Consider the following 14809-nt stretch of genomic DNA (forward strand, 5'->3'; position numbering starts at 1 on the left):
GGTTCCCAAAAAAAGAGCAATAATAATTATAATTATTATAATATCTCTCTCTCTCTCTTAATTTTAATTATTATTACTTTTCATTATTATCAATTTGATTTTCAGGATGATAAGAATGTTTAGCAGAACCTAAAGAATTCCAAATAACATAATCTGAACTAATAATCTCTCTATCTACGTTGACCTTTGATTTTGAAGTTGGATAAACAGTTACTCTTTTTGGATCAATACCAAATCCACTTAATGTACAATGTTGAAGTTTAAAGAATAACTATTAGAAATAAATAAATAAATTAATACTTTTCTATTTTGTTTCTCTATTTCTATTTTCTTACTCTAACAAAAGTATTTGTTCCTTGACAAAAAGGATCACGATCATCTTCATCAATAGATTCAGTCATTGAAGCAAAAGATTGACTTGGAAAACCAGTCATTGTGTTGTTACCACTTGAACCAGTGACAGAGAGGGTAGGGGCAATTGGTTGTTGACCAGGTTGCATTTGAACAAAGGTGATTTCTGCTGGTAGAGCAACCTCTAGGTTTCTACCTGAAAACTTTTGACCAATATTCCAAACCAATGATTTGAGGTTTGGTTCAATGTGAACGGTGCCATTTGTTGGTGATGCATGAATATTGAGAATATTACCTCTATTCTTGAATGGCATTTTCAATAGACAATATTCAAAACTGTTGGTCATATCGGCAGCCAATTTCAGCTGAACCAAAACCTTTACAATATTTGGACCAATCTCTTTCATTTGATAGAATCCTCTTAGAGGAAATACCTTACAATCCGACACACCATATCCCAACACTTTAAATATATCCAATGGTGGTGTAAATGTAATTTTGTTTGTTACCAATACATCTGATGTTGTTTGTACAGTTGGATCAATTGACATGTGTGTTATTGTTGGAAATGAAAAAGGTAGAGGATGAGGTAGAGGTAGAGGTTGATTTGGTTGTTGTAATATTGTTTGTTCATTATTATTATTATTATTATTATTATTTGAAGGAAAATTAAAATAAGCAGATACTTCTGGCATACCTTCCAAGTCGGCTCTACAATATACACTACCAAATACCTTTATAACATCTGGTATATCTGGATTATCATATTGAATACCTTGAACATTTTCAACAATGATAAAGTCTACTTGTTGTTTACCCTTGTGTAGGAATGGTTTCCATGCAGGTCTTTTTGAACTAAACACTTCGGTCGTTGGAAAACCAGTCTTTATCATCAATTTGACATTGTTAAAGTTTGAATCAACAGGTTGACCAAAAGGTATTATATTACTCATATAAACTTGTAATTCTGGGTACGGTGGAGGTTTAATTAAAAATGCTGCCGTATAAAATGAAACATCTTCTAAAAATGTTATTGACGATGTTATTGATGGTCTAAAAAAAAAAAAAAAAAAAAGAAAAAAGTAATTAGAGGGATGTATATATATATATATATTATTTCTATTTCTCTTACAATTCAATTAAAGAAGGTTTATGATTTGATGATAATAAATATTCTTCAATGACGGGAATAGTAAGAAAGTAATAATTTTTCTTTTTTAGATAGATGATGGGCCACAATCTATCTTGAAACAATGATACTATATGTGTATTGGGTGTAGCTTGATATGATTTCAATGCTGATACTTGTTGTTGAATGATTGATGGTGATGACTGTTGTGATTGAAAAGAATGATGATTAAATGATGATTGATGTTGTTGATGTTGAGAGATTGGATTAACTTCTTTTGATAACTTTTGAGGATACAATATCTCTAATGAGAATTGACGTAACAATTCATTGTCATTTGGTATAGGTATATAGTTTGATCCTGCTATCAATCTAACCCTCACCTCTACCGTATTAATCCTCTTTGAAAATACTACATCTATCCCATTATTATGTTCTTTTAATATCCATATTCCTCTTAATGTACACATAGCTAGCTAGTTTACAAATATAAAGTAAAAAAGATGTAAAAAATTTTGGGTCTTTTACTGTTTTTTTTAAAAAGTAGATTTTTATTATTTTTTTGTAAAAGTAACTATTTTTTAGGTATTATCTGGTCGACGATATATTGTGGGTAGAATAGGTTTGTTTTGATGAAATCATCGAGACCACCCGAAAATCGAATGATTTCAATTATTTTAATATTTTATTCAAAAAAAAATATAAATTTTAATTTTTTTTTCTTTCTTTTGTGTCTCAAACGTCAGTTTGAAAGTTCAAGTTTTCTTCTTCTTTCTCCAGTTTTACTCATTTATCTTCTCTCTCTCTCACTATCTCTCTTTTAAGCGATAGCAGCAGCAGTTGAGGGATGGACACGACAACAACAACAACAACAACGACTAGTACGACGTCCACTACAAGTAATAGTAATAATAACAATAACAATAGTAATACTTCTCCAATAATTGTAAATACTTTAAATACAGGAGAAGGAGAAAAGAAAAAGTTGTATAACAATCATCAAAAGAAAGAAAGAAACATTAACAACAACAACAGACAAGTTAAAAGTAGCGAATCATATTACAAGACTGAAATGGATCCAACAACATTGGAAGTATTTGTTTATCAAAATTTAGATAATGGTAGTAGTTCACCGTCATCTACATCTACTACATCGACGACAACTACAGCAACATCTAATCATAGAAATACTAAAAAAGAAAGTGGTAGTCTTACCTGGCAACAAGAAGCAATGTTGAATACTTCATCGTCTTCATCAAATTCACCATCTTCAAGATTAAATCCAAACGCACCTTCATATCAACCAAAACAAAGTAATAATAGTAATAATAATAATAATAATAATAATAGTACTGGTAGTGCATCTGCATCTGCATCTGAAACATCAACAACCTCTACCTCTTCAACAACAAACGAATCATCAAGAGGTAGGGGAAGAGGAGGAAGAAAACCACAACAACAACAACAACAACAACAACAACAACAATCTTTATCACCAACTTTATCATCATCTCAACCTGCAACAACTGAAAAGAAAGAAAAGAAACAATCATCACCCAAAGAAAATAATAATAATAATAATAATAATAATAATAATAATAATAATAATAATAATAATAATAATAATAATAATAATAATAATAAATCCGATGAAAAAAAGGATAATAGAAATAAAAGACAACAACAACCAAAACAACAACAACAAAAAGATCCAAAGAATAATAATAGAAACAATAATAATAACTCTAATAACTCTACTACTACCAAGACGACATTGGTTGAACCAAAGATAAATAATACATTACAAAGAAAAGCAAATGAAAGTAAATTAAAATTTAAATTTGAAGAAAATAAGAATGAAGATTATACACCATTGGCAATTCAGATTATAGGTAAAATTTCAAAAGGAGCATATGAATGTATGGTTTGTTATGATACTATTAAACATAGTGCAATGGTTTGGAATTGTCCATCATGTTTTACCATGTTTCATATTGGTTGTGTCAAGGCTTGGTTGACCAAATCGACATCGACCGATGGCAAGTGGAAGTGTCCTGGATGTAGACACGTGTCGACTGAACGTCCACATAGTGTCTGTTTTTGTGGCAAGGTTGATGATCCCTCGTACAACCCCTTTTTACTGCCACACAGTTGCGGTGATGTGTGTGGAAAGTTGCGTGCCAAGTCCAAGTGTCCTCATAAATGCGCGTTGCTTTGTCATCCAGGTCCATGTCTTCCATGCTCTGCACTGGGTGAGGAAAAGGATTGTCATTGTGGTCGTAGCAAGTATCGTCTGTTGTGTGGTGAGCCAGATCCATTGGGACGTAGTTGTGGAGCCACTTGCGAGCTTCCACTTGCCTGTGGTAACCATACCTGTGCCAGTAACTGCCACAAGGGCGCCTGTGCTCCCTGTCAAGTGACTGAACAACAAAAATGCTATTGTGGCAAACAACAAGATGTCGCAAGACCATGTGGTAGTGGAGAATTGGATGACGAAACAACACATGGATCATTCACTTGTAATGATGTGTGCGACCGGTTATTACTTTGTGGAAACCATAAATGTACCAAAAAGTGTCATTCAGGTCCATGTGATGAATGTGACTTGTTACCGCAACGTATTACCACCTGTGCTTGTACACAAACAACTTTGACCGAATTGAATGTTGTTCGTCTAGATTGTAGTGTACCATTGGCAATATGCTCCAAGACTTGTTCCAAAACACTTGTCTGTGGAGTACATCAATGTCCAGATAAATGTCATACAGGTCCTTGTGCACCATGCAAGGTACGTGTAAAGACCACATGTAGATGTGGTGGATCGAAAGAGAATCGTCAGTGTGGAGTGATTCAGGCAAATTTGGCAGCACCCGATATCCAAGCACCATTCCTCTGCGGTACCAAGTGTCGTGCCATGAAATCGTGTAGCAAACACGAGTGTGGACGCAAGTGTTGTCCATCGACTGCCAACTCTGATGCACTAGGCCTACACATTTGTACCATTGTCTGTGGACGTGCTCTCAAATGCGGTGTACACCGTTGCGAGCAACTCTGTCACATTGGCAAATGCTACCCATGCATGTCCAACTCTTATGAAGAAATGTCATGTCGTTGTGGCAAGACTGTTGTCCTACCACCCATCCCATGTGGGTCACGTGGCCCTATCTGCAACCACCCATGTCGTGAACGTCGTGAATGTGGACATGAACGTGAAGAAATGGCTCAACACCCATGTCACTTTGGACCTTGCCCTCCATGCCCGGTACTCGTCGAAAAGATGTGTAGTGGTGGCCATGAAATGCGTAAAAACATCAAATGTCACACGACCGATGTCTCTTGCGGCAAACCATGTGGCAAAACACTCCCCTGTCTCTCTCACAAGTGTCCACGTACCTGTCATCTTGGTCCATGTCTCCCCAACAAGGTAGTCACTGAAGATGACGTACTCAATGGTATTTCCTGTGGTTACCCATGTGAACAACCTCTCTCTACCTGTTCTCATGGTTGTCAAATCCCATGTCACCCCGGTGAATCTTGTCCACAACAAGTATGCAAACAAAAAACTAAAATCTATTGTCCATGTGCCAGAAGATGTGTTGAAACTGTTTGTATTCCAAAAGGTTCAGATGCTCATTCTCGTGAATTGGAATGTGATGAAATTTGTGAAAAAGAAAAAAGAGATAAATTATTTTTATCTTTAAAAACTGATGCAGAGTATGTAAAATAGAAAAAAAAAATAATAATAGAAAAAGAAATATTTATTTATTAATTTTTTTTTTTTTTTCCATTTTTTAGACCAATTCCAGATGAAGATATAACATCATCAAAAATTAAAATTGATAATTTAAATTTAATGTTTAAATCTTCACCAAGATCAATTAAAAGAATTGAAAATTTATTTAATGATTTTATAAATTCAAATAATTTGTAAGAACAAAAAAAAAAAAAAAGAACAAATTAATTATCTCTATCTATTTATTAATCTTTTTATTTTTTTTTATTTTAAGAAAACTTTCAATAATTTATAATGATATAACAAATTATAACTTTTTAATTCAAATGACAAGATTTTATAATTTAAAGGTACGTGATAGAAGACATCAAAATTTAATGGAATTGTACAAGAGTAGAGCAAGTATGATACCTGTACCATTATTGTCAGAACAAAACAGTTTTGCTTTACTTTCTAGTGTATCCAAGAATACACAAAGTTATGCTAGTGCATCGGTCAATAGTTCAATTGTAGAGGAACAATTACAAGAATCTCGTTCACTCTACTTTTACAATCTCAATCCAATGATTAAATCTGATCACATTAATCAATTGCTTCAAGAATTTAATGGTCGTTATCAATTACTTTGGATTGATGATTTTAATTGTCTTGCCGTATTTGATGATCTTTCTCATTTCACTTTGGCAAGCAATATCAAAACTACTCTCTTTTCATTCCAAATTTACAAAGATGATCCTTCTAAAATTGAAGTTACTACTAGTACCAATATTTCTACTCCTCCTCCAACAAGTTCAATTCAATTTAAATCTCCTTCTTATATTTCAGATTTCTTTTTAAATAATCGTTTTTCTTATTTGGATCCAAATATCAATAACGGTAATCAAAATCAAAAGAAAAAGGAAATAATACAACCAAAATCAATTGAAATTCAACAACAAGAACAACAAAAAGAAGAAGATGAAAAAGTTGCAAGACAAATTACTTTATCAATTGAACATATTTTATCACCTTTGAATGAAAATCAAAATATCAATAATAATCAAAATCAAAATAATCAAAATAATCAAAATAATAATGATAATCATAATATAAATAATAATGGTGATTCTAAAACTGAAGATTGGGATAATTAAAATAAAAATAAAAATAAATAAATAATAAGAATATTTTCCAAGTCTCAAAATCAAAGAACTTTTTTTAACGTTTTTTTTTTTTTTTCGAATATTTTTGCGGATTCTCTTTTTTTAGCCCAGCACTCTCTCATTGTAGTTCTCTCTCACTCATCATCTCTTTTTTTTTTTTTATCTATAAATTACTAATTATTGTAGTCAGAGAACTCATATCTATATATCTCTAAATCAAAAAAGATTCTCTCTTATTTTTTTTATAATCTTTTTCTTTTATTTTTTTTTGTACATACACACACAACACACATATACGCATAACGATAACGACATTTGTTCTCTATCTTTTTTGTAAATTATTTTTAAAGAGTATAACGTATCTCCTTTTATCTTTTTTTTTTGTATAATAATAATATTATCCTATATATAATGAATAAACAATTTTCATTCCCTTTAACAGACAAGGAAGCAGTCTTGTTGGAACCATATAAATATATAACAGAGACACCTGGTAAAGGTGTAAGAGCACTTTTAATAGAATCATTTAATCATTGGTTAAAGGTTGAAGATAGAGTTGTTAAAGAAGTCTCATCTCTTGTACAAAGTTTACACATGTCAAGTTTATTGTATGAAATAGAGAGAAAAATGAAAAAGAGAGATTATACAGATTTACTTATTCTATTTTTTCTATTTGTATTTTTAGAATTGATGATATAGAAGATAATTCATTATTGAGAAGAGGAACACCAACAGCTCATACACTTTATGGAGTACCACAAACTATAAATTGTGCCAATTTTGTATACTTTTTATCGATTGAACAATGTATGAGACTTGGTAATCATCAAGCAACTCAAGTCTATATAGAGGAATTGGTTCGTAGTCATAGAGGTCAAGGTTGGGATATCTATTGGAGAGATAATCAAATTTGTCCAACCGAAGATGAATATAAATCAATGGTTAAAGATAGTAAGAACAATAGAAAAAGAGATTAAAAAAGAATTCTTTATTTATTTTTTTTAATTTTTTCATTAGAAACTGGAGGATTATTTAGAATGGGATTAAGAGTATTACAATGTTTTAGTGAAAATAAAACAGATTATACTCTATTGATTGATAATTTGGCTTTATATTATCAAATTAGAGATGATTATTTAAATTTGGTTTCTGGTGATGTAAGTAGTAAAAATAGAAAAAACAAAAAGAAATCATCTTTATTAATTTTATTTTAGTATCATAATTTTAAAACATTTTGTGAAGATATAACAGAAGGAAAATATTCATATCCAGTGATTAGAGCAATGTTGAATGATCCAACCGATACTAGATTAAAAACGATTTTAAAACAAAGAACGACAAGTGCCGATATCAAACAATGTGCTTTGGATTATCTAAAGAAAACGGGTGCTTTGGAACAAACAAAAGAAGTCATTAATCAATACCGAGAAAAGATTTTAATGCAAATCGAAGAATTGGGTGGTAACCCATTGTTTTATAAAATTATGGAAAAATTGGAACAAATTAGTATCTAAAGAATAGATAATAATCATTCCAAATATATTATTTAAGTAGAAAGAAAGAAAGAAAGAAAGGATTTTTTATTTATTTTTATCTTTATTTAAAATTGTATTGTTGGTTGATTGTGCGTTTATTCAAGAAATCATTTTTTATTAAATTTGTAATCAAAGACTGAATGAATTATTTGGTATATTTTTATTGGCAAATGATTTGGATTGGTTGGTAGAACAAAATATTCTAGTTCAAAGAGTCAAACTACCCTAGCAAGACGATAAGGAACAATAAAGAGGAGGAAGAAGAAACCAAGTATAAAAGTTTTGATAAAAGGCTCTAAGTAGATAGATAAAAAGAAAGAAATGTATGTTGATATTTGTTTGTTAATAAACTAAAAAAAAAAAACTATTAATAATAATAATAATAATAATATTTAGTTTTCTGTCAAACATCCAATGTGCATTGCGTTCATGGTTAAATGGTATCATATTTCACTGCCAAGGAAGTGTCTAATCTTTCCTCTTTATCTTTTTACATTATTGTAAAAAAAATAATAATTTCAAACAAATATATAGTACTTGTAAAGTGAATAAAATTATTTTACTTTGGACTTGAGTCATAGGCTGATGACTAGCTAATAATAATAATTATTATTATAAGTCTTGTTTATTAGAATTGAATCAAGACTGGATAATATTTTTCATAGATTCTTTGGCCCCTTTTCGATTTTTTCATTTTTTTTTTTTGGACAAATATCTTGGCCCAAACCCGAGGCCTTCCTTGATACCTCTTGACTATGACTCGTTGATAGTCTTGTTCAATGAAATTGTTCAATGATTGCTGCTAGACTAGTAAATTACCAAAGAATTTTAAAAAAAATTCGCTATAAATAGCGCGATTTTTTTCCTGTCAAACATCCAATGTGCATTGCGTTCATGGTTAAATGGTATAATATTTCCCTTCCAAGGAAGTGTCCCGGGTTCGATTCCCGGTGAACGCACAGGGTTTTTTTAGGGTTTCCTGTTGCTCCCGGTGGACGCACAGGGTTTTTTTAGGGTTTCCTGTTGCTGCCGGTGAACGCACAGGGTTTTTTTAGGGTTTCCTGTTGCTCCCAATTTTTTCCTACATTTGCCATTGTCTTCATTATCTATTGTTTCCAACTTTTATTTATTAATAAATTCCCTCTAATCATGACCCATTGCATATGATTATTTTTACTATTCGAAAAACAGTCAATGATATCCTTTGCCCTTTTTTTGTTATCAAAGTTTTAAACTCATTATGTTGTTAATTAAAGGAAATGAAATGATATTATTATTATGATTATTTTATTCCAAATTTTTCTTGTTTGAATTTTTTTTAAAATTTTTTATGGTCTTTTCTTTCATCACAAACTCAATTGTAATTGTTTTTTTAAAAAAGTATTTACAACAACAACAATCATATATTATATTGAATAATATTATCATGATAACCCATAGAATAATAATAGTAATAGAATAAAAGAAAACATTTCTTTCAAAAAATGCGATACAGTAAATGTTAAAGGTTGGTCCAAAGAGAGAGAGGTGTGCTACTCGAGTATTCAGATGATCAGCTGTCTAAGGAGTAAAGGTTGACCTCTGTCAAAAGAATGAAAAGAACAATTGTTGGTCACACTACTCTTATATATTCAAAGACAATATCATCATTTGTTGGAGCAATGGTTATTTATTGAATTTGTTGGTTAGTTTCAAATCTACTGAAATGATATAGTTTCATTGTACCGGTTACCTTGTTCAATGATGGGTACCATTGCAAATGATGGTGATAATTGGATTCTATAGAGAGAGAGAGAGAGAGAGACGATGGACAACTAACGATAACAATGGTTGTCTTGCCCTTTATAAATATTATCTCTAGCTGGCAGCTTGTGCAACCGAGCTTTTCACTCAAGATTTTATTTCAACAGAGATAGAAATATACTTATAGATAGCTACGCATCAGTATTCTATAATCTCTATCATCATCGTCATCACTATCTTTTATTTAAAAAAAAAAAAAATAATGCAAGATCATCAACATAGTATTGGCATTATTTTACACAACCCCCTATTTATTACTTTATCTTTAAGAAGGAGGAGGAGAATCATTCAAAGACATAATCATCAAAGATTATCAAATTTAAATTCATTAATCAAAAGATAGCTCAATTAGTAAGAGATTTATTACAATCATGTAAAGATATTAGAATGTCGAATCAATATGGTCCAATGACACCAATACAATTACCAATTCATCTACAATTATCATTATTATCTCAACAAACTATTTATTGATAAATTAGGATTCTATCAAGGTGATGATAGTCATCCATCTAGAATTGATCTTTTTTCCTTTTTATTTTTTTACTTGTTTTTAATAAAACTACCATCTAAACAACTAAAATAAAAGTATATGTAATTATTAAATTATTTAAATATATAATATTTAAATAGAGTGATGGTTACTCTCAACTTTTTATCATTTAGGTGAGCCAATATGGAGAGATTCAAACTGTAAAAAGTTCAGGGTGGCAATAAATAGATCATCTCCCTCGATTAATTTCAAAAGCTGATTTAAAAATTGTAGACTATGTGATTTAAGAGATGTATATAGTTGCAAAGCTATTTGTACATCTATTGGGGTAAAGAAGGATCCATCTCTTGTAAGTTGAGGATCTGGGACTAGTAATGTAATTAAATAAATCTCTGGTTGGTTTATATATTTATATATAATTCTTACCATCCAAAAACTCTGAAAACTCTAAAAGTTGACCAAGTTTTAATCCATCAAACCACTCTCAACACCACACTTTAATAGAATTGATCTAATCTCTTGATAGAATTTATCATTACCTTTTTTAAACAAAAAAAACTACAATGATTAGAATAGTAAAAACCTAAAAGACAAAGGTTTTGAATAAAAGGTTGAATAACATTACTTGCCTTCATTTTTTGTGTTAATTTTTTGTAAAAGAATAAAATTTTCTTTTTTTTTTTTTTGTTACCCTTTTTTTTTCAAATTCTTTGTAATTCATTCATGAAAAGGAACAAGATTGTTGTTTATTGGAATTCTATATTTAATAACAATTAGTTTTAACAACAACAACAACAACAATGTAAAACCATTACTATTATTCAATCATTTTGGAGACATTCTCACTATGATGGTCAAGACAGCAGCTGTACAGAATCAAATCTATATTTTATGCGCGTTCTATATGGAAATGATTTGTTTGGTCATTACCTTCTTTATAAATGGTGCCTAAAATGTATGTAATTGAATAAATTAAACAAACATAAAGGAAATATGACTATTAACATATGTTTTATTTCACATTGATCATTTATATAAATACATCATTTACTTTTTTTTTTTGATGATGACTCAAATAGAATACAGGGTGTCATCATAGTATCAAAACATAATATGTTGCGGATATTCATCTATTTATTGATGTGAACAAGTTGTTGTTCGGAATGATCATCGTCAACTGTGCACAGAAACAATTGACACGAGATCTGCCGAGGCAAAGATAAACTCAAAGACCAACAAGTGTGTTCTAGCAGAACAAACAAACAACAACAACTATTAAACTATCACCAACTACAATCAACAAAGATCATCAACACAACTTTAAAAATGAACCAATTTATGAAATAGATTATTATTATTATTTCAAACCAACTACAACTATAAAAGATGAATAATAATCAAGAAGAAAAAAGACAAAAATGATTGGATATATACAAACAAAACCACAAAAACAAATCATCGTACGAGTTATTGTTGATATTAAATAGAGACGACATATAGATTGATCAATCAAATTGTACCATTTTTATTTATCAAATTCACTCCCAATCAATAATTAAAATTAATTAATAATAATGAAAATGACGACATAAAAATTGATCAATCAAACTGTACCATTTAATTAAAATTAATAATACCTTTAAATCTAATCAAATTGAATTATCGATATATGTTTAAAAAAAAAAAGAAAAAGAAAAAAGATTTATTTATTTATTTATCCAACTATTAATTCTTTTTAGATCCAATTTCAAACATAATTTTATACTCAATCGAAAAGGATCAAGTGATTCAAATAAAGATTCTTTAATATTTGTAACTTCATCCTCTTTTGAAATTTTCCCTTTTTTGATTTTTTTTTTAAATTCAGGAGGATATACAATCATTTCTGGCAGGGGAAAAAAATAACAATGAGGATTCATTGTAAATCTATAAAAACTCGATATAAATCTTGCCACTGACGTGGGGAACAAGGAAATGGCAAAAAAAACTTCTGGGCCAACCCCGATAAAAAAACAATCAACTTTTTGTTTTTATAGGTTTTTATGATGAGGATTCATTGGAAATCGATGAAAATTGGATATAAATGTAGCCCCTGATGTGGAGAACATGGAAATGGTAAAAAAAACTTCTTCTGGGCCAACCCAAGGATAAAAACAAAAGACTTTCGACATCTGCAGGGTTCGAACCTGCGCCTCCGAAGAGAATTGATTTCTAGTCAATCGGCTTAGACCACTCACCCAAGATGCCTTGGTTGAAAGTTTTTTGTCCCTCGGCCTTTTATAGGCAAAAATCTTGATCCCCAAAGCAACATGCTTGACACTATACAATAAGATACATGATCAACGTCCATACAACATGTATCACAGAACAAATTAACTTTAATTCTTCTCGAGATAATCTTTATTTCTTGCTGGTCAATTAAAAAGTATAATTAATAAAACTTTGTAACTTCTGAGTACTACTCTTCCCGATAGGAGAGAACAGGAAAAGAATTACTTAAAAAAAAAATTGACCCCCCCCCCCCCCCCTAATTTTAAGGAAAAAAATACATTGATTTTCATCTTTATTTGATTGATCTCTTTGTCAATCGGCTTAGACCACTCCAAGATACCTTGTTAAAAGTTTGTTTGGTTCTGCTTTATTTTTTAAAGTCCTTTTTAAAAGTTAGTTATTGAATATTCCCTCTAGTCACCTGCATTTTAGGTCCACTTGTTTCATTTGAAGTTTGTTCTAACTTTTGTTGGATCAAATGACAACTTTTGAGTTCCTCTACTTTGTCCATTCTTCTCCCATATTACTTTTGGTCACCAGATCACCTTAAATTTATTATAAATCTTTTTTTTTTTTTTTTCTGTACAATATTTCAAGTTGTCCAAACTTGTAGACGCGAGAATTCATTTTGTTCAAAAATATTTTCAGTGATGACAGTGAAAGAACTTGAGAAAAAAAAGTAATTAAGCGATTTGCTCTGAGATTGTGATGAGTCAAATGATAAGACGTGTCAACAAACAAACAAATAGAGAGAAACTAAATACACACAAAAATAGACAACAAAATGTTATATAAAGCAATCAATCTCATTCATTTAATAATATACAACAATAATAATAAATAATAGTAACAAATAATGAATTCATTACTACCAACAACAATAGAATCAAAGATTATATATCTTTTAAGTAATTTTGTAATAGGAGCAGAGAAAAAAGTAAACCTATCAACATTGATCAACATTTCAAATGTATGCAAAAGATGGAGAGATATTACCAAGTCTATGATTAGTACAAGACAAACCGAGGTTGGTTTAACTCTAAATCCTGGTACACACAACATTCAAGACTTTATAAAACACATCAACCATCCATTTTGTTTATTTCAACATATAAGATACTTTCAAATGCCACTAGTAGCTCCAAATCAAACTATATATCAAAGCAACATTGAATATATAGATTCTAATCTAGAAACTATTGGTACAGGACTAGAATCAATCAATTTCAATAGAGGAGGACTCACAGTTTATAATAGATTGGTAGATAATTTACTTTCAACACCACATTCACACCTATTACCACATTTAAAACGAGTACAACAAATTGATTATAGAAAAGGAATCAATCCAAAAATATTTGGTCAATTGGAAGAATTAAAGATTGCATTTGGAGAGCCAATCAATCACAATGACATTTACAAAGTACTTGGTCATTGTCAACGAGCCAAGATATTAGATGTGCGTATCACTACTGAAAATAGTCGATTGGTTATTCTCGACAAACTCTTTTCGAGTATTCCAAGATCGGTCGAAAAGCTTACACTCCACGTCGAACCAAAAGTACCATACCCCTACCATTTACTACCACACACCCTCAAACAATTGGTCCTCATCAACAAACGACAAGAAAATTCAGACGGCTACTACAAATACCTTGCCACCAGTCAAATCAATAGTGCAATGTTTTCAGATCAAAACTGGTCACGTCTCTTTGGTGCATTGCCTCTGACTAGGTTGACCACCATTTCACTTGGTCTTGTATTTCCAATAGAGATGCAAGATATTGGTCAATTTGCTCCACTACTCCCATCTACCGTCGAAAATCTTTCCATTCGTTTCTATAGTCCTCAATTGTTTCCAATTCTCAAACGTCTCTTGTTTGAAAATGATTTATCAAATTTAAAAGTTTTAAAATTAGAAGCAACTGCTTCTGTCAATGTTTATATGAATCTATCAAATATAATAGAGATGGTTTCAGATTTTCTTAAAATTGGCAAATCACCAAATATTCAAGAATTGGTATTATCAAGTTATTTTGGAGAAATGATTAAAGTTGATGAAATTGGACAATTAGAATTAAACCTTTTGAATCTAATTGCAAATAGTCAAAGCATTAAGCTATTCCAAATTCAAGGTGCACCACTATTCCGTACACCCTTGACAATTACCGATTATCCAATTGGTCAAATTTTAGTAAACACTTATAATTCAATGAATATAAATAGTCCTTTAATATCAATTCCAAATGGTATTGAATATTTAATAATAAATAAAAATAATTAAAAAAAATAATTTATTTAATTTAATAATGAATATTTAATAATTGATGGTTTTGGATGAAATAATAATTT

General features: G+C 30.3%; 4 protein-coding genes and 2 non-coding genes across 6 annotated transcripts; 4 read left to right on the top strand and 2 right to left on the bottom strand.

Moving 5' to 3' along the window:
* Positions 1 to 73: 73 nt before the first annotated feature.
* On the bottom strand, positions 74 to 1950 carry DFA_03763 (uncharacterized protein; the record flags this gene model as incomplete). Its single annotated transcript, XM_004357039.1, has 3 exons — positions 74 to 271; positions 336 to 1404; positions 1484 to 1950. 3 exons carry the CDS (start codon positions 1948 to 1950, stop codon positions 74 to 76), a joined length of 1734 nt encoding a protein of 577 aa, XP_004357094.1.
* A 377-nt stretch (positions 1951 to 2327) lies between these two features.
* Positions 2328 to 6346, top strand: DFA_03764 (NF-X1-type zinc finger-containing protein; the record flags this gene model as incomplete). Its single annotated transcript, XM_004357040.1, has 3 exons — positions 2328 to 5194; positions 5276 to 5407; positions 5488 to 6346. The coding sequence occupies 3 exons, from the start codon at positions 2328 to 2330 to the stop codon at positions 6344 to 6346; spliced, it is 3858 nt and encodes a 1285-aa protein (XP_004357095.1).
* A 420-nt stretch (positions 6347 to 6766) lies between these two features.
* On the top strand, positions 6767 to 7869 carry ggps1 (geranylgeranyl diphosphate synthase 1; the record flags this gene model as incomplete). Its single annotated transcript, XM_004357041.1, has 4 exons — positions 6767 to 6963; positions 7041 to 7306; positions 7373 to 7512; positions 7570 to 7869. 4 exons carry the CDS (start codon positions 6767 to 6769, stop codon positions 7867 to 7869), a joined length of 903 nt encoding a protein of 300 aa, XP_004357096.1.
* Positions 7870 to 8778: 909 nt separating this feature from the next.
* Positions 8779 to 8849, top strand: DFA_03766. Its single transcript has one exon. It is a non-coding gene; the product is annotated as a tRNA-Gly (tRNA).
* A 2278-nt stretch (positions 8850 to 11127) lies between these two features.
* On the top strand, positions 11128 to 14741 carry DFA_03767 (uncharacterized protein; the record flags this gene model as incomplete). The annotated part of the gene is made up of 4 exons (XM_004357042.1): positions 11128 to 11141; positions 11926 to 11998; positions 12054 to 12106; positions 13367 to 14741. The coding sequence occupies 4 exons, from the start codon at positions 11128 to 11130 to the stop codon at positions 14739 to 14741; spliced, it is 1515 nt and encodes a 504-aa protein (XP_004357097.1).
* On the bottom strand, positions 12352 to 12433 carry DFA_03768. The gene has a single exon. It is a non-coding gene; the product is annotated as a tRNA-Ser (tRNA).
* Positions 14742 to 14809: the final 68 nt, after the last annotated feature.

Source organism: Cavenderia fasciculata, assembly GCF_000203815.1.
Source record: "Cavenderia fasciculata unplaced genomic scaffold Scf_Dfasci-G-b-285a01.f1-5, whole genome shotgun sequence".
Lineage (NCBI taxonomy): Eukaryota > Evosea > Eumycetozoa > Acytosteliales > Cavenderiaceae > Cavenderia > Cavenderia fasciculata.